This window comes from Xenopus laevis, chromosome 2L (genome assembly GCF_017654675.1).
Source record: "Xenopus laevis strain J_2021 chromosome 2L, Xenopus_laevis_v10.1, whole genome shotgun sequence".
NCBI classification, from domain to species: domain Eukaryota; kingdom Metazoa; phylum Chordata; class Amphibia; order Anura; family Pipidae; genus Xenopus; species Xenopus laevis.
In genome coordinates, this window is record NC_054373.1 from 11,960,114 (window position 1) to 11,980,126 (window position 20,013).

The 20,013-nt window shown below is 43.0% G+C and overlaps 1 protein-coding gene across 1 annotated transcript in view; it reads right to left on the minus strand.

The window, feature by feature from the left end:
- Positions 1-6,553: 6,553 nt before the first annotated feature.
- Positions 6,554-20,013, minus strand: part of LOC108707415 (E3 ubiquitin-protein ligase TTC3) — a 102,840-nt gene continuing 89,380 nt past the window's right edge. Inside the window, exons 47-48 of the mRNA XM_041581166.1 lie at positions 19,867-19,956; positions 6,554-6,781 (exon numbers count right to left, since the gene is read on the minus strand). Coding sequence (XP_041437100.1) covers positions 6,674-6,781; positions 19,867-19,956 — 198 coding nt within the window. The 3' untranslated portion in view covers positions 6,554-6,673. The remainder of the gene's footprint in view (positions 6,782-19,866; positions 19,957-20,013) is intronic.

The window sequence follows — 20,013 nt, forward strand, 5'->3', positions numbered from 1 at the left end:
AAACTCACTGAACAGTTATGTCCCATGTGGCCCCCCTTATAGTCACTGACTAACTCAGAGTTAGAGAGCTGAAAAGCAGGAAGTAGTGTTCTGGCTATTATGTTACACATCCAGTCACTCCAGCCTTTATACATTACATTTTTAGCTAAATAACTATATGAGAAACATGTTTTATCTTGCACAGCCTGTCTATTTACCCACTTTTTATTTTTATACTGCCAGCGAAGGCTGAACAGCTATGTGGTTCCTCGTGTAAATTACTGGCTCTGCCACTTACCCATCATTCTGTTCAGTGTGTCACTATATGTGAGAAAGTAAAACATATGTAGATGTGTGGACCACCCATAGGCTCCAGTAACAATGTGTGTAAGTCATTGAGGAGAGCTCCTGGCAGTAGACATGAGGGCAGCCATTCATATATAAGGTGAAATCATGATATTTGACAAAAGACTGTACTGGCACATTCATTAGATCTGCTGACAATTTTGTCAATTGAGGGAATTACACAAGCTCTTGATGCTGGGCTAATTGCCCTTAAAGGGGTGCATCACCTTTGAAGTTATGTTATAGAATGGCTTATTCCTTTCAGTTGGTCATTTTTGAGTTGTTTGAATAGGACATTCTATAACATACTAAATGTACATTTAAAGGGGCGGGGTTTACCTTTAATTAACTTTCAGTATATTATAGAATGGGCAGTTCTAAGCAGCTTTTCCATTGGTCTTAATTAATTTTATTGTCATTTTTGAAGTATTTGCCTTTTTCTTTTTCTGTCTCTTTCCATCTTAAAACAAAGGCTCTGTAAGACTATTGTTATCTCCGGCCTCTCCTATTCATATTCCAGTCTCTTATTCAAATCAACACATGGTTGCTAGGGGAATTTCTACCTTGGCAACCAGATGGCTGAAATTGCTTTTCAGTCAGCAGCTCTCCAGTCTGCAAAGTCATTTGCTAAAAAAACACAAATAATAAAAATGAAGACCAATTGCAAATCGTCTCAGAATCACTGTACCATTTTCTTTTGGTCCCATTAAAAGTGGAAAATGGGGGTTCTACTGTAATATGTATATGTATTTATACATATTGTGGCTAAAAAATATCAACTTTGCACTTGTTTTTTTTCTAAAAAAAACAAGCAAACAAGTAAATAGCCTGACCCCTCTAGAGCCTCCCCGAACCACTGGGGACCACTGACCTGACTTCAACTGTCCATGTTTAAATAAGAAACAATGCAAACTTGTACCCCCCCCCCGAACCTGGCTGTATAATTGCTTTGTTTGAATCAAGTTAAGAAATCAGGTAAGTTTAAGGGGTACGGGGATCAAGCTATTATGCAGGGTTCTACTTTAATTAGTAAAACTCACGTGACAATTAAAGGTGCCTGCAATAATCATCCAATCAGAGTTGTCTTTTGTCTTGTCTTCTGACCACGGAGAGAAGAAAAAAGCAACATGGACGACATCAAGGCTTAAAGTCCATCACTGGAGACCTTAAAGTTATCAAGAAGTTTGAGGCCCGTGGTGCTGTATCCAATCTCCCAGGACGTGGATCTTATGGGAAAATTGATCAACAGTAGCAAAGAAATGATACAGACTCCCACAGAGAAACAGAATCAAGGGTCTTCTAGCAGGACAATGACCTTAGAGGGCATGTAAAGGCAAAAAAATAAAATCCTTTTTACAGCCTTTAATGAAAAAGAAACCTATCTCCAATATACTTTAATTAAAAAATGTGTACTGTTTTTATAAGAAACCTGACTGTATGCAGTGAAATTCTCCCTTCATTTACTGCTGTGGATAGGAATTGTCAGACAGTCCCTAACTGCTCTGCAGGGAAACAATCCTACTTATGTACAGCAGGGGGAGCCCCCGCCTTACTTCCCAGCCATGCAGAACTCAATCAGCTTTGTTTGTTTCCCTGTAGAGCAGTCGGCGACTGTGTAGAGATTTGTATTGGATTTTATTTCTGCCTTTACATCCCCTTTACTGTTTCCAACTCCAGCTGCAGGGACAAAGATCATGGAGCCAGATTTAAACAGATAAACTGGGATTCTATTTGGAGGATTATTTTGCTGCAGCCACTGGTTCTGCAGAGTTGGAGAAAGTTTGTATTAAACAAAACAAAAACTATAAAATCCACATTAGATTATAGCAGTTTGCAAAGGAAACGTAGTCTAAACTGTCAGTAGAAAGATGTAGAAGCTCATTCATGGCTGTAAATCACTTGAGTTCACTTATTCCACGTTTTGGGAACAATCTGTAATATTTTTAATAACGACACAAAGAAATGTGGAGACCTGGTATTGTCATATATGTTGTGCAGTAGATTCTTCATCCAGTGCAAAGGGGCCAATAACTTTGTCCACAGCTGTATATAGAAACATTGGGGTAACAGTCACCCTGCTATAGTTCCAGGGTACAAATAAACACTCACCCCAAATCTCCCCCTAACTGGCCTTCAGACTGGGCCCCCTTAGCTAATAACAAGGTTACAGATATATAGAAACATTGGGGTAACAGTCACCCTGCTATAGTTCCAGGGTACAAATAAACACTCACCCCAAATCTCCCCCTAACTGACCTTCAGACTGGGCCCCCTTAGCTAATAACAAGGTTACAGATATATAGAAACATTGGGGTAACAGTCACCCTGCTATAGTTCCAGGCCTGTTTTCTTAATTATGTACAATAAAATGTAAGCTTTTTTTAAGTCTTTTACAACCTGACTCCGGCATTACTACTTCGTGGGTCTAGGCTTGTGTCAGCCTCTTTTGAAGTTTTCCTGGTGTTTGACTCCCCTTGCTGAAGGTCTGGAGCGTGTGCACCCGGGCCCAACGGTGATAGCGGTAAGCTCATAGAGAACGTTCTTAAATGTAGCAGATACTGGCTAAATCATTTTGGTCATAGTTCCAGGGGTACCCAGGGCACAAATAAACTCACCCCAAATCTCCCCCTAACTGACCTTCAGGCTGGGCCCCCTTAGCTCATAACAAGGTTACAGATATATAGAAACATTGGGGTAACAGTCACCCTGCTATAGTTCCAGGGGTACCCAGGGCACAAATAAGCACTCACCCCAAATCTCCCCCTAACTGGCCTTCAGGCTGGACCCCCTTAGCTCATAACAAGGTTACACATATATAGAAACATTGGGGTGCCACCCTGCTATAGTTCTAGGGGTACCCAGGGCACAAATAACTACTCACCCCAAATCTCCCCCTAACTGGCCTTCAGGCTGGGCCCCCTTAGCTCATAACAAGGTTACAGATATATAGAAACATTGGGGTAACAGTCACCCTGCTATAGTTCCAGGGGTACCCAGGACACAAACAAGCACTCACCCCAAATCTCCCCCTAACTGGCCTTCAGGCCCCAGTACATAAGACAACATAAAGGACAGAGTCTTCACTTGATGACAAACCAGAGAAACAGACGCACGAGGCCCAGTGATTTGTGAAAAGTCCACATTTTAGTAAAACAAAGGAGAAAATGCAGTGAAAATCTCAAACAGGTTATGTATCCACAGTCACACACAATTCTACAGGAGAAAACTAAAACAAAATAACAATTTAAAAAGCAAAGAGGGTGCACTGTGTGTATTTAAAGTGGCAGAACACATTTTTGTATTAAATGAAAGGTTACATGTGGGTGCAGCAATTGCAAATAAAATATTTCTTGCCAACGTTACTAATTATATAACTAAAATGGACACTTCTTGCATATTTAAATGTTTTAACTTCCTAAAGTAATAAAACCACAGTGGTAAACCAATTAATTTTCTGTTATACAGCCAGGCCCTTACAGGTCCCATCTATCCCCACTGCAAACAGGAACTTGTTTATAATATTATTATTATTATACACAAAAGCCATGAATATCTTGTACATTATATCCTTATAAATGGTGACTAGTGATGTCATTGGTTATAAACGGTGACTAGTGATGTCATCAGTTATACACGGTGAGTAGTGATGTCATATCTGTCACATGACTCACTGAAACTTGTGTATTAAAATAAATAAAGTTCCCCTTGTTGGAAAATATGAGGATATTAGTAAGGATGCACCGAATCCAGGATTCGGTTCGGGATTCGGACTTTTTCAGCAGGATTCGGATTCGGCCGAATCCTTCTGCCCAGCCGAACCGAATTGGCATATGCAAATTAGGGGCGGGAGGGAAATTGGATGACGGTCAGAAAACAAGGAAGTAAAAAATGTTTTCCCCTTACCACCCCTAATTTGCATATGCAAATTAGGGTTCGGTTCGGTATTCGGACGAATCTTTCACAAAGGATTCGGGGGTTCGGCCGAATCCAAAAAAGTGGATTCGCTGCATCCCTAGATATTAGAAGTAACCTCGGAGTTCCTGTATAAAAAAAATATGGTCATGAAACTCCTCGGTGACTTATAATATCCTTATATTTTACAATAGGGGGTACTTTATTGACTATATTAGAGCTACCGAAGCATAAAGACAATTTATTAATATATTATATATAGATATGGGTGAAACTCAGATATTCTGGGGTTATTGGCCCTTTAATAGGTGGGGATCTTATCAGCTCAGACTTCTCAACAAGCTGCTACAGACACTAAACATTAAACTTGAACTGGCCATTAGTTAACGGGGCCAATGCTAATTTATTTTAATTAGTTTCCCCCAGGGCTGGAAACTGCCAAGGCAGAAAAATCCAGCAGACGAGTCAACGACTATTCCGACACGCGGCTATAAAAGAACTAAATGCCTATGATTGAGGGGGCGCTTCCTGAAAGACGATGATTTTAAAGTGATACTGACACAAAAAACGACTTTTTAAAATATGAATTTACATTAAAAGTTACCTATAGGTCATGTTGATCGTTTGTTTACTGAGAGGTTTGTTTTTTGTAAGTAATTATTAGTTGAAGTTCCTAAACCTGACTGTCCCTTTTTAACAAGTCGGTTAGAGTCTCTAAAGCTACCGGACTCCTGCTGCAAAATATGGCAGCGACCCCATAGGGGATCACAGGGAATCAGACAGGTGATGTAAAAGCATCAGGCAAATACTTTATGGCAAAGTTCGCTTTCAAAGGCGATATTAGATGTAAAAACGTTTAATTTCTGGTGTCAGTATCTCTTTAACCCTATTGTTGCAATAAATGTCTCTTAATTCTTATCCGAAATGCCGCCTGAACGAATTACAAATAAATCTGGGTAGAAATGCCGTATATTTATATACTAAACTCACTGTACCAGCTCAGAGGTTCAGCAGTCCTATAACAGTCCTAATCCAGCCCTTTAAATTGTCCCCAGCAGCTGTTGGAAATCTTTCCAGTGTCAGTGGCTCTGCACATGCTCAGTGAGCTCTGGGCTATTATTGGGAAGCTAAGCTTAGGGGTCACTGGAATCCATCAGAATATGAGGTTGTCCGTTAAGGCTCTTACACACGGGAGGTTTTACCTGCGCTCCCCTGCGTTGCGCTTTCTTCCGTTCAGCCGCAGGGGATCGCAGGAGTAGCTGCACTCAATTATTGTGAAGGGGGCTGGACTCACACAGACGCATGTAAGTGCTGAACGCAGGTGAAATGCAACATGCTGTGTCCCACCTGTGTTTGGCGCATACATGCGTCTGTGTGAGTCCAGCCCCCTTTACAATAATTGAGTGCAGCTACTCCTGCGCTCCCCTGCGGCTGAATGGAAGAAAGCGCAACGCAGGGGAGCACAGGTAAAACCGCTCGTAAGAGCCATAATAAAAAGCTGAGATGCCATTCAAGGTGAAGAATTGCGCATTTTATATTATATATATTGTAGGGAGGCAGTGAATCCAGGATTTGGTTTGGGATTAAGCCTTTTTTCAGCAGGATTCGGTTTCAGCTAAATCCTCATCCTTGGCCGAACTGAATCCAACCCCTAATTTGCATTACGGAATTACTGTACATATGCAAATTAGGGAAAATCACAACTTTTTGTCAGGAAGTAAATGTGTTTTTTTTTTTTTACACTTTTTCCTCCCGTCCCTAATTTGCAAATGCAAATTCGGCCAAATCTTTCATGAAGGATTCGGCCCAATTCCAAATAGTGGATTCAGTGTTTCCCTACTGTATTGTGACATTTCTATTCTATATGTACTGTATATTGTGAGTGGGTCCCTAAGCTCAGTAAGTGACAGCAGCACAGAGCATGTGCAGTGAATCTGCAGAAAAGAAGATGGGGAGCTACTGGGGCATCTTTACTGCTAAAGGGCTGTGGTTGCCTTGGGCTGGTACAACATAACAGCATTTCTTTATCCTGACACTAAAGTGGTGTCTGGAGCTCTTTGTCATGCGACAGGACAAAATAAACTGCTTTTTCCCAGAAAGAGGAGACCTAGAAATATAGTGGGGGGAGGAGCTGCAGAATTAAACGTGTTCTGACAGGCCAGGCTGCCTCTTGTCTCACCTGATTCCCATAAATATCACTGGGAGGAGAGTGGAGGTGTTTTGAGTGAGGACAAAACTTTTCAATGTGCCCTAATCCTTATATGTAAAGCTCTGTGAGATTTACACACAGATAATAGAGCTGCAGGTATAGCACGGCTCAAGCTGTTGTGTTTGTTTCATTGCAAGATATGAAAATGCTAAATGAATAATATATGACAAATGAAGGGTCTATTCTACTTCCAAGCACACAGAATAAAAAAAGCAGAATATGGGGGTGCTAAGCGGTTCTTATGCGCCCAGAGAGGGCCGGGAAATCCTCGGGAAGAAGAGCGTGATCTCTGCATGTTGGGCACGTGCTTTGTGTGTTCAGCCAGGTCTTTATACACTGTGAAAAGAAACGCAGCAATTAATCAACATGAAGTTGGGGCTGATGTTTGTATAAACACTGTGTGTTATGGATAAGAATCCTGTTTGTTTGTTTTTTATCATTGAACAGAATTCCTCAGTTTAAAGGGGTGGTTTACCTTTAAGTGAACTTTTAGTAAAGCAACTTTTCAATTGGCCTTCGTTATTTATTTTTTACTGTTTTGGAATTATTTGCCTTCTTGTGACTCTTTTCAGCTTTCAAATGGGGGTCACTGACCCCATCTAAAAACAAATGCTCTGTAAGGCTACAAATCTATTGCTATTGTTACTTTTTATTACTTTCTATTCAGGCCTCTCCTATTCATATTCCAGTCTCTTATTCAAATCAATGCATGGTTGCTAGGGGAATTAGGTCCCTAGCAGCCAGATTGCTGAAATAGCAAACCGGAGAGCTGCTGAATAAAAATGTAATAATGAAAACCAATTGCAAAATTGTCTCAGAATATCACGCCTTACATCATACTAAAAGTTAACTCAATGGTAAACAACCCCTTTATAAAAGGAAAACAAGCAGGTAAAACTCCCCAAGCTTTTTGCAATTGGTTGCAGTGAATTATGGGACTTGAAATCTCAGCATCAGCCTTTGCCTAACAGTGTCTCACTATTTCTCCACCTTGTGAATCTCTCAGAGACTGACAAGCTGCTGTGCATGTTATATATACTGGTGTAATGTGCATGTTATATATACTGGTGTAATGTGCACGTTATATATACTGGTGTAATGTGCACGTTATATACTGGTGTAATGTGCACGTTATATATACTGGTGTAATGTGCCTGTTATATATACTGGTGTAATGTGCCTGTTATATATACTGGTGTAATGTGCCTGTTATATATACTGGTGTAATGTGCCTGTTATATATACTGGTGTAATGTGCACGTTCTATATACTGGTGTAATGTGCACGTTCTATATACTGGTGTAATGTGCACGTTCTATATACTGGTGTAATGTGCACGTTCTATATACTGGTGTAATGTGCACGTTCTATATACTGGTGTAATGTGCACGTTCTATATACTGGTGTAATGTGCACGTTCTATATACTGGTGTAATGTGCACGTTCTATATACTGGTGTAATGTGCACGTTCTATATACTGGTGTAATGTGCACGTTCTATATACTGGTGTAATGTGCACGTTCTATATACTGGTGTAATGTGCACGTTCTATATACTGGTGTAATGTGCACGTTCTATATACTGGTGTAATGTGCACGTTCTATATACTGGTGTAATGTGCCTGTTATATACTGGTGTAATGTGCCTGTTATATATACTGGTGTAATGTGCCTGTTATATATACTGGTGTAATGTGCCTGTTATATATACTGGTGTAATGTGCATGTTATATATACTGGTGTAATGTGCCTGTTATATATACTGGTGTAATGTGCACGTTCTATATACTGGTGTAATGTGCACGTTCTATATACTGGTGTAATGTGCACGTTCTATATACTGGTGTAATGTGCCTGTTATATACTGGTGTAATGTGCCTGTTATATATACTGGTGTAATGTGCCTGTTATATATACTGGTGTAATGTGCCTGTTATATATACTGGTGTAATGTGCCTGTTATATATACTGGTGTAATGTGCCTGTTATATATACTGGTGTAATGTGCCTGTTATATATACTGGTGTAATGTGCCTGTTATATATACTGGTGTAATGTGCACGTTATATATACTGGTGTAATGTGCCTGTTATATATACTGGTGTAATGTGCCTGTTATATATACTGGTGTAATGTGCCTGTTATATATACTGGTGTAATGTGCCTGTTATATATACTGGTGTAATGTGCCTGTTAAAGGGATTTATACTTACGATAAATATTTTTCTAGTAGGCCCGAACTGTCAGTGCAGACGTATGGGTTATGTCCAGGTTCACCTCTGGAGGCAGGACAGAAGAATTGGTCTCTTGGCCCCTCCCTCAGGATATATAGGCTGGCTCCACCTCTGTTCCTCAGTTCTGTTATAAAGCTCAGTGAGGTGGTTGAAGAGACAGCAGATATGAAGGAAGGTCAAGAGACAACAGTAGGATCACAGAGAGATAGAGAGACAAGAGAATAGAGTCCACAGACCCATACTAAAATCAGCCTGGGTGGGACTTACTGCACTGACAGTTCGGGCCTACTAGAAAAATATTTATCGTAAGTATAAATCCCTTTTTCTCTAGTCGGCCCTCCTGTCAGTGCAGACGTATGGGACGTTCCAAAGCTGTCCCTCAATAATTTGGGTGGGTATAGCTGATTTAAGCCAAATGAATTTCAGACCTGTCTACCAGTAACTGCAGTGTGCAAAACTTTACGGCCAAACACGGCCGACATAGAAGCAAAAACGTGTAACTGGTAAAACTTGATAAAAGTGTTGGGCGAAGCCCATGTAGCAGCCTTGCAGATTTGTTCTGGTGTAGCTGAATTCTGGAGAGCCCATGAGGTGCTCTGTGCTCTAGTAGAGTGAGCCAGCACTCTGAACGGTTTCTGTTGGTGGCTGAGCAGGTAGGCTTGGTTGATAGTCTCTACGAGCCACCTGGCAATAGTGCGTTTGGACACCGCTAGGCCTTTGTGTGCAGGTGAGTAGGAAACCAAAAGAGAATCCGATCGGCGAAAACCAGCCGTTCGCTGTTTGTAAATCCGAATTGCCCTCACAACGTCCAACTTGTGAAGTTGACTCTCCTTGTCATTATGCGGATTCGGACAGAATGAGGGAAGAACAATGTCCTGATTAATATGAAAAGCCGAGACGACTTTAGGGAGGAAACCAGGAACAGTGCGAAGTACGACCTTGTCGTTGTGAATAACCAGCCAAGGCTCTTTATGCGACAATGCCGCTATCTCAGACACCCTCTTGGCGGAAGTGATCGCAATGAGAAAGGCAACCTTAAGAGTCAACCATCTGAGGTCACAGCTGTGAAGAGGTTCAAACGGCTCCTTTTGTAAAACAGATAAAACTAATGTCAGATCCCAAGGAGGCGTGGGGTTCCTAAATGGAGGCCGGGCCCTCAAAGCCCCTTGGAAAAACTGCTGAATATCCGGATGATCCGCCCACTTCAATTGGAATAGAACAGAAAGGGCAGAGATGTGAGCCTTAAGAGTGCTAGGTGCCAAACCCTTTGCAAAACCTGCAGCCAGGAAGTCAGTAATGATCTGTGACGTGCTACTTTCCCATGTGTGGTGATGGCTGGAGCACCAGGCAATGAACGTCTTCCACACCTTGTAGTAAGCTTTGGCTGTATTCTTTTTACGTGCTTGCAGCAGAATATCTATAGCCGCCGGGGAAAATCCCCGTTTGGACCACAACTTGGTCTCAAGTGCCAGGCCGTCAAACGCAACAGAGGTAGATTGGGGTGACGTGCTGGTCCCTGCAGGAGAAGGTCGGACCGCATGGGCAGTCTCCAGGGTCTGGAAATGGACATGCTGATCAGATCTGAGTACCACAGTCTGTTGGCCCAGTCCGGAGCAATGAGGATAGTGGTCGACCCTTCCTGTTTGATTTTGGCAATGATTCTGGGTAGAATCGGAAGCGGTGGGAAAGCATATACCTTGTGAAAGTTCCAGGGAATCACTAACGCGTCTGTGAACGCTGCTCCGGGATCTTTGGTTCTGGAGCAATAACATGGAACTTTGAAATTGTGTCGGGATGCCAGAATGTCGATGTCTGGTACTCCCCACTTGTTGGTGATCTGGGAGAACACCTCGGGATGTAAACTCCATTCCCCCTGGTCTAGTGTTTGTCTGCTGAGGAAGTCGGCTTCCCAATTGAGGACTCCTGGGATAAACACCGCTGAGATGGCCGGAACATGGAGTTCGGCCCAGGTCAGGATCTTGGCAGCCTCCAGCATCGCCTGTTTGCTGCGAGTTCCCCCTTGCTTGTTGATGTAGGCCACTGCCGTGGCATTGTCTGACTGAATCCTGACCGGGTGCGCCCGGAGGAGGCTGGTCCAGCCCTGAAGAGCCAACACAATTGCTCGAAGTTCCAGTACATTGATTTGTAGTTGGGATTCTTGGGGGTCCCAGCGACCTTGCAGAGTGTGTTCGCGGTAAACAGCTCCCCAGCCGAACAGGCTGGCATCGGTCGTCACCACTTCCCACTTGACTGGAGCCCAACTTTTTCCTGATTGTAGGTGCAAGCGGTTGGTCCACCAAGAAAGGCTGCTCCTGGTGTGAGGAGAGATGGGAATGGGTTGCTGAAGATCCTGATGATCTTTGTTCCAGCATTGTAAAAAATTGCGTTGTAGAGGACGCAGATGAAATCTTGCAAACGGAACTGCTTCGAGAGCGGATACCATGAACCCTAAGAGCTGAAGGCAATCGCCGGCCGTCACAGTGGTTTGCTGTAGAAGTTTGGTGGTATTGTTGACAAGATTGTTGATCTTGTCCTCGGGAAGCTGTACTATCTGGTGTTGGGAGTTGAATTGTAGGCCCAAAAAAATTATGCTCTGGGAAGGAAGGAGGGAGCTTTTGCGGTGATTTATTAGCCAACCGTGTTGTGACAGGGTTTGCAGAGTGATCTCTGTGTCCCTGACAGATTGCTCCTGAGTCGTAGCTTTGAGCAGGAGATCGTCCAGATATGGTAACACATGAATCCCCATTGTTCTCAAGTGAGCGATCAACGGTGCAAGCACCTTGGTAAACACTCTTGGAGCTGTACAAAGTCCGAATGGGAGAGCCACAAACTGGAAGTGTTGGTCGTTGACTGCAAAACGCAGAAAGGGTTGAGAACTGGGGTGGATGGGAACATGGAGGTACGCATCCTGGAGGTCGATCGACGTCAGGAAACAGTCGGGTTCCATGAAAGCTATGGCCGACCTGATCGACTCCATTTTGAATTTGTGGTTGTGAATGAATTGATTTAACCTCTTGAGGTTTAGTACTGGTCGGAAGGATCCCTCTTTTTTTGAAACCAGGAAGAGATTGGAATAGAATCCCTTGAATTTTTGAAGGTGTGGCACAGGGACAATAACTTGAGATTGTTGTAGGTCCAGGACGGCTTGTTGTAAGGCTTGTCGTTTGTGTGGAGGTACTACGGATGGAACAAATTTTCTTGGGGGCAATTTGGTAAAATGAATTCTGTAGCCATTCTGGATAATTTGCAGAACCCAATTGTCTAGGACGTGAGTTTCCCAGCATGACAGGAAGTTTGACAATCGACCTCCTACTTTGGATGCTGGGTCGAGGTGGGGGCAGTCAAGTAGAGGTGGGTTTAGTGGTGGTAGGCTTTCGGTGCCTACCCGGTTGTTGCCACTGCGTCTTGTTACGTCTTGCACCCTGGTCTGAGCCGGTGTTACGAAAGTTAGGCGAGCGAAAGGAACGAAAATTGCGGTTAGGAGTGGACCATGTCCGCCTAGTGGTGGATCTGATGGGTTGATCCATGCGCCCTCTTTTTCCTGGTGGAAGGAAAGTACTCTTCCCACCGGTGACTTCCGTAATGATTTGCTTGAGGTCAGGGCCGAACAAGGACTCACCAGTATAGCTCAGTTTCAATAGCTTGTTCTTAGAGGCGGTATCCCCTGACCAGTGACGAAGCCAGAGAGCTCGTCTGGCCATCACCGAATTTGCGGAAGATCTTGCTGCTAGCCGAATAATTTCTAACGCAGCATCGGCTAAAAAGGAAAGGGCCGTGTTCAGTCTACTCATGTCCCCTGTTAACTCCTGGGCTGAAGTAGGAGGGTTCTGGGCAATTTCTTGTGCCCAGTGTCTAGCTGTGCGAGCAAGGCCTGCTGCCGCTGTGGCTGGTCTGAGGATTGCTGCCGATTGAGAATATGCTCGTTTGAGGGAAGACTCTAATTTTCTATCCATGGGGTCTTTAAATGCGGACTCTTCAGTTGGTAATGTAGTTTGTTTGGAGAGTCTAGCAATGGCCGAATCTACCCTAGGAGGCTTATCCCATACTTTGCGCTGTTCCTCAGGAACAGGGTAGGTGTCATAAAAACGTTTTGACAAGGTAAAACGGCGGTCAGGTTGTGACCATTCTGTATCAATAGTTTTAGTGATGGACGTAAAAATAGGAAATGCACGGGCTTTCTTTTGATGGACCCCCAGCACCTTATCTGCTTTTGAGACTGGCACAGTTTCATCTTTTATTTCTAAAGTAGCCATCATCTCTCTCAGGAGTTTCTTTGAAATATCAGGTTTAGCAAAAGTAGGCTGTTCAGTGTCTGAATCACTCTGTGAGTCTGAGCTCAACTCCCCTGATTCTGGTGCAATTGAGTCCAAACAGGACATGGCATCTATGCGGGAGGAAGGACCTGCCTCAGAATCTGAAGCATCAGGTGGTGAGTCCAGCGCCTTGCGCTTAGTGTGTTGAAAAGTGGGTGGCTGAAGAGCAGTCTTTACCCATTCTAAGAAGTCCCCAAGTTGTGGAGGAACTTGTGGAGCTGCGCTGCCTGTGGTTGGTGTATGAGGCAAAGAATTATCATTACTGTGTAATTCCAACAATGGTGAATTGCTATTTGTGAGCTGTTGAGGAGACAGAATGGGCGGCTCCATGGGGCTGCAGTCAGTACAGTATGTGGATTCTGACTTACGAAGTGTATGCTTACATTTCTTGCACTTGGCCCCTTTAACAGGCTTTTTAGCTGGTCTCTTAATAGATTTAGCAGTCTGGATATCCTCCCTGAGTTCTTTCAAAGAATCTGACCTCTCCATATTAAAGAAATATGATGCCTTTACCAGACTCTGTGTGCTGTTGAAGCTGGTGGCTGCTGCTGTGACACTGCCAGATGCTGCTCCTAGCGTGCGCAGCTTAACTGTGTAGCTGGAAACACGCCAAAATAGGTAGAGGATACTGCGCGCCCTGCAGCTATGCGCTCGTGGTAAAACAAAATGGCGGCGATGACGTCATCGCGCCGCGCCATATATGGATAGGCGCATGTGCGCGACCTAGGCGCGCCAACCAAAGGCGCACTATGATCGCGTCATCAGCGAATGGCGCGCTCACCACGCCAGGGAATCCCAGAACGGCCTGGGTCGCTGTGGAGGGCGCGCCCTTAGGAAAAAAAGGCACCATGCGATCTGCCAAGTGAGACATGAGCAGGGTTGATAGCCACAACTCCTACCTGCCAGGGCGCTGATTGAAGCAGCACCACTCCACTTGCTGGAATGACAGCAAGGAGGGATAGGCAAACGAAGGAGGATACAATCAGAGAATGTAGTCTCCTGAATTTACTTGCTGCAAACTGCCAGCAAGGATAGATAGGCATACCAGTGAGGAAATAGCCAAACAAACCCGATGGCTTGTGGCCCTCTGATTCCACTTGCTGCAATATGCTAACAAGGAGGGAACAGGTATAGTGATGATATATTGCTTGAATATATCCTTAGGATGTGTGGTCAATATTCCACTTGCTGCAATATGCCAGCAAGGAGGGAATAGACAAATGTTGGGAGACAGCACTGCATGCCTCCATCTGTAAAAGAAATAAAAATAAAAAAGTAGTAGTGAGATTTCTATCCTTCACCTCCAAGGCAGGACAAAAGAACTGAGGAACAGAGGTGGAGCCAGCCTATATATCCTGAGGGAGGGGCCAAGAGACCAATTCTTCTGTCCTGCCTCCAGAGGTGAACCTGGACATAACCCATACGTCTGCACTGACAGGAGGGCCGACTAGAGAAATATATACTGGTGTAATGTGCCTGTTATATATACTGGTGTAATGTGCCTGTTATATATACTGGTGTAATGTGCCTGTTATATATACTGGTGTAATGTGCACGTTATATATACTGGTGTAATGTGCACGTTATATATACTGGTGTAATGTGCACGTTATATATACTGGTGTAATGTGCCTGTTATATATACTGGTGTAATGTGCCTGTTATATATACTGGTGTAATGTGCCTGTTATATATACTGGTGTAATGTGCCTGTTATATATACTGGTGTAATGTGCCTGTTATATATACTGGTGTAATGTGCCTGTTATATATACTGGTGTAATGTGCCTGTTATATATACTGGTGTAATGTGCCTGTTATATATACTGGTGTAATGTGCCTGTTATATATACTGGTGTAATGTGCCTGTTATATATACTGGTGTAATGTGCCTGTTATATATACTGGTGTAATGTGCCTGTTATATATACTGGTGTAATGTGCCTGTTATATATACTGGTGTAATGTGCCTGTTATATATACTGGTGTAATGTGCATGTTATATACTGGTGTAATGTGCATGTTATATATACTGGTGTAATGTGCATGTTATATATACTGGTGTAATGTGCCTGTTATATATACTGGTGTAATGTGCCTGTTATATATACTGGTGTAATGTGCCTGTTATATATACTGGTGTAATGTGCCTGTTATATACTGGTGTAATGTGCATGTTATATATACTGGTGTAATGTGCATGTTATATATACTGGTGTAATGTGCACGTTATATACTGGTGTAATGTGCATGTTATATATACACTGGTGTAATGTGCATGTTATATATACTGGTGTAATGTGCATGTTATATATACTGGTGTAATGTGCATGTTATATATACTGGTGTAATGTGCATGTTATATACTGGTGTAATGTGCATGTTATATATACTGGTGTAATGTGCATGTTATATATACTGGTGTAATGTGCCTGTTATATATACTGGTGTAATGTGCCTGTTATATATACTGGTGTAATGTGCATGTTATATATACTGGTGTAATGTGCATGTTATATATACTGGTGTAATGTGCATGTTATATACTGGTGTAATGTGCATGTTATATATACTGGTGTAATGTGCATGTTATATATACTGGTGTAATGTGCCTGTTATATATACTGGTGTAATGTGCCTGTTATATATACTGGTGTAATGTGCATGTTATATATACTGGTGTAATGTGCATGTTATATACTGGTGCTTGTACTGTGCAGCTCATTCTCATTTCTATACATACACAGAGCCGGCTTCTACACTCTTCCTTCCACTGCCTCCCTCAATAGCTGCTCCACTCATTCCTCTGTGTCTCTCTCATTATTACATGTAGTAATACTGCTGGATCTAATACAAGTCATTCTAAAAACAACTGGACTTGCAGAGTAATCAATGAAGACGTTTCACTACTCCTCAGAGCAGCTTCTTCAGTACAACTGACTGGTGTGGGAAATCCTCAGCATATAAACTCTTCCACTAATCCAATCACAACTTGCTTTTTTGGACTGTCTGATTTGCATCCAAGAGGGGGGCAACTTGAAGACGGAAGTATACAGGAAACCCACTGATACCGATCAATATCGGTTGTTTGATTCCCACCATCCACTGGAACACAAACTGGGTGTCATTAGATCTCTGCACCACCGGGTGGAATGTGTGACAACTGATACAGAGTCCAAGGACAAGGAGCAAAAACATCTCAGAGGAGCTTTGCAAGCGTGTGGCGACCCAGACTGGGCCTTTGTCAAAACAGCAGCAACCAATAGAAATAACCACCCGGAGACACATAGGGGCAAATTTACTAAAGAGCGAAGTGACTAACACTGGCGAAAATTTTCATGAATGTTACCTCTTGGGCCAGACTTGCCTTCGCCACCTCAGACCAGGCAAAGTGCAATTGAGTAGATAGAAAAATGTTGAACTTTTTTTCAAAATTTTTTCAAAGTCCCAAAAAAACGCTGGCGTCTTTTACTTTTTACATAGTGATAGGCTGAAAAAGAGCGTACATTTTTTTTTGGGTACCCTCCTTCCCCCCTACATTTCCTAACATATGGCACATAAACTATACACTGGGCTCATGTGTAGGGCAATATAACAACTCTATTTTATTTTATTAAGGTTCCCTGGGCTTGTGTAATGTAATGTATTTGCTGCAACATATACGTCCATTGTACTTTAACTTCCCGCCTAATGCAAATTACTAGGGATGCACCGAATTCACAATTTTGGATTCGGCTGAACCCCCGAATCCTTTGTGAAAGATTCGGCCGAATACCGAACCGAATCTGCATATGCAAATTAGGGATGGGAAGGGAAAACATTTTTTACTTCTTTGTTTTATGACAAAAAAGTCACATGATTTCCCTCCCGTCCCTAATTTGCATTTGCAAATTAGGATTCAGTTCAGCCAGGCAGCAGGATTCGAATCCGAATCCTGCCGAAAAAGGCCGAATCCCGAACCGAATCCTGGATTCGGTGTATCCCTACTAATTACGCATCGCTGACGTAACTTCAAACTGTTTAACGTTTGTTAGTGAAACTTCACAAGCGCGCCCTCGACGAAACTTCGGATTTTCGTGAATTAGCGTTGTCCTGGCAAATCTACACCTGGTGTTGCGATGTCATCGAAGACGTCGCTGGCGCAATTTCGGAGGTAAGTATATTTGTCGCATAGTAGGCGAAACAGTCATCCCATATGTAGCTGGAGTGTCTGAGAAACTCAGGAGGATTTTCAACAAACACCACGTCCCTGTGTTTTTCAAACCTAGCAACTCACTGAGACAAAAACTGGTACACCCCAAGGATCCAACACCAAAATAAAAACAAAGCAATGTGGTATACGGAGTCCAGTGTAGCGAGGAATGCACAGATCTATACATTGGGGAGACAAAACAACTGCTCTCCAAGCGAATGGATCAGCACAGGAGGGAGAACTCTACAGGGCAAAACTCAGCTGTCTTTCTACACAAAGGGACACTCCTTTGAAGATAACAAGGTTCAAATCTTGGATAAAGAAGATCCTGGTTTGAACGTGGTGTGAAAGAGGCGATTCATGTCAAGGTGGAGAAACCATCTCTGAACAAGGTCGACCTAAACCTTTTTAATTATTAGGCAGGGGGCAGAGAATTGGTGAATCGGTGTGGTGGAAGGGTGGATGCGGGTGGCTCTTGCGTCGTGGTTGTGGAACTGGGCAGAAGAAAATACAGGCGAGACGTAGCGATCCAGCATCGCCATTTGAACTGTGTTCACTTAGGGAGCGGTGTGGGTTAAAAAGCGGGCCGGCTCTAAGACGCTCTCAGGGATATTTGTGCTTGTGAAATTCGGCCGGTTCTAAGACGCCCTCACGGCTATTTCTGGTAGCGGTAGGAGCCAAGACACATACGGCCTCATAGATCTACTAAGAGGGATGTTCCCCACTTTCTTTTATCTCCGATCTTAGTACCAAGTATAGACACTGATATTGTGATCCTATACCTGTAACGTTTGCCCTTCCCACAACAACCCAATACTATTGAGCAGAGGAAGGTGATTCACTGACTGATAAGTCTTTTATTTGTTAAATCCAATCCTCTATATTCCCACCAGGAGCCAGTGACCTTGAGTCGTTTAAGCTTTCTCTCCTGATCTTATTTGACCTTTGGTCATTTCTGGACACACTTTTAACTAGAAATGATTAAAGGTTAAGTTTTAACTTTGCTCACACTGGAACCTCTGACATATATGGTGGGATGGAGCAACTTCATGGGTCATTCTTTCCTTTTGTCTTTCATTTACTTAGATGTTTCTTGATCCTGCACACCACTATTTTGTTTCTCTATACCAGGGACCCCCAACCTTTTGTACCCGTGAGCAACATTCAGAAGTAAAAGGAGTTGGGGAGCAACACAAGCAAGAAAAATGTTCTTGGGGTGCCAAATAAGGGCTGTGATTGGCTATTTTTAGCCCCTATCTGGACTGCCAACCTACACTGAGACTCCATTTGGCAGTGCACCTGGTTTTTATACAACCAAAACTTGCCTCCAAGCCTGGAATTCATAAATAAGCCCCTGCTTGGAGACCACTGGGAGCAACATGTTGCTCACGAGCTACTGGTTGGGGACCACTGCTCTATACTATATCCAATGGAAGGTGCTCTCCTTGGTTCTTTAGGGCTGGGACACACTGGGCGATTTGGGGAGATTTAGTCGCCTGGCGACTAATCGCCGCGACTTTCCACGACCAATCTTCCCCGAATGCAAAATACAGTTTCAGAACACTTCACACATCCATTCATGCAACTCTCACAAGTAACACCTGTATCTAGGAGTTGCATGACACATTGGATAATCCTATCACAGTAACTACACAGAATCACGTCACGTCTTTGAAGAATTACAATGTGTCATTGTGATTGGATTAGTGGAAGAGTTTATATACCCAGAACTTCCCACACCAGTCAGTTGAACTGAAGAAGCTGCTCGGATGAGTAGTGAAACATATTTAAAGGGATACTGTCATGGGAAAAAAAACAATTTTTCAAAATTAATCAGTTAATAGTGCTGCTCCAGCAGAATTCTGCACTGAAATCCATTTCTCAAAATAGCAAACAGATTTTTTTATAATCAATTTTGAAATCTGGACATATTGTCAATTTCCCAGCTGTCCCAAGTCATGTGATTTGTGCTCTGATAAACTTCAATCACTCTTTACTGCTGTACTGCAAGTTGGAGTGATATCACCCCCCTCCCTTTTCCCCCCCAGCCAAACAAAAGAACAATGGGAAGGTAACCAGATAGCAGCTCCCTAACACAAGATAACAGCTGCCTGGTAGATCTAAGAACAACACTCAATAGTAAAAACCCATGTCCCACTGAGACACATTCAGTTACATTGAGAAGGAAAAACATCAGCCTGCCAGAAAGCATTTCTCTCCTAAAGTGCAGGCACAAGTCACATGACCAGGGGCAGCTGGGAAATTGACAAAATGCCTAGCCCCATGTCAGATTTCAAAATTGAATATAAAAAAAATCTGTTTGCTCTTTTGAGAAATGGATTTCAGTGCAGAATTCTGCTGGAGTAGCACTATTAACTGATGTGTTTTGAAAAAAACATGATTTCCGATGATAGGATCCCTTTAACGATTACTCGGCAAGTCCAGTTGTTTTTAGATTTACCTGTACTAGATATACCATGACCTGGATGAAAATCTTCCTAGTCATAATACTGGTGGATTTAACTTTGCCAATCAGAGATATTTTAGAGAAAAGGGAGGCGACGCACATTTACACAGTTTAGCATAACAACAATTGGCCTCTGCTTACGATGATGATGTAATTCCGTTAAGTCAAAAAGACCGGGTTAAGTTTGACTTTATGTGTCCGGAGCAATCACTTACGTGTCTATGGAAGCAATGGCCGCAGTCCAGCTTCTGCACGGGATACTGTTGGAGCTCATCATGGCAGATAATACACGGTTCATTACAGGACTGCGCAGAGGGGGAAACAACAGCCGTTAATTACCCGTCACATAACAGCATTACTTG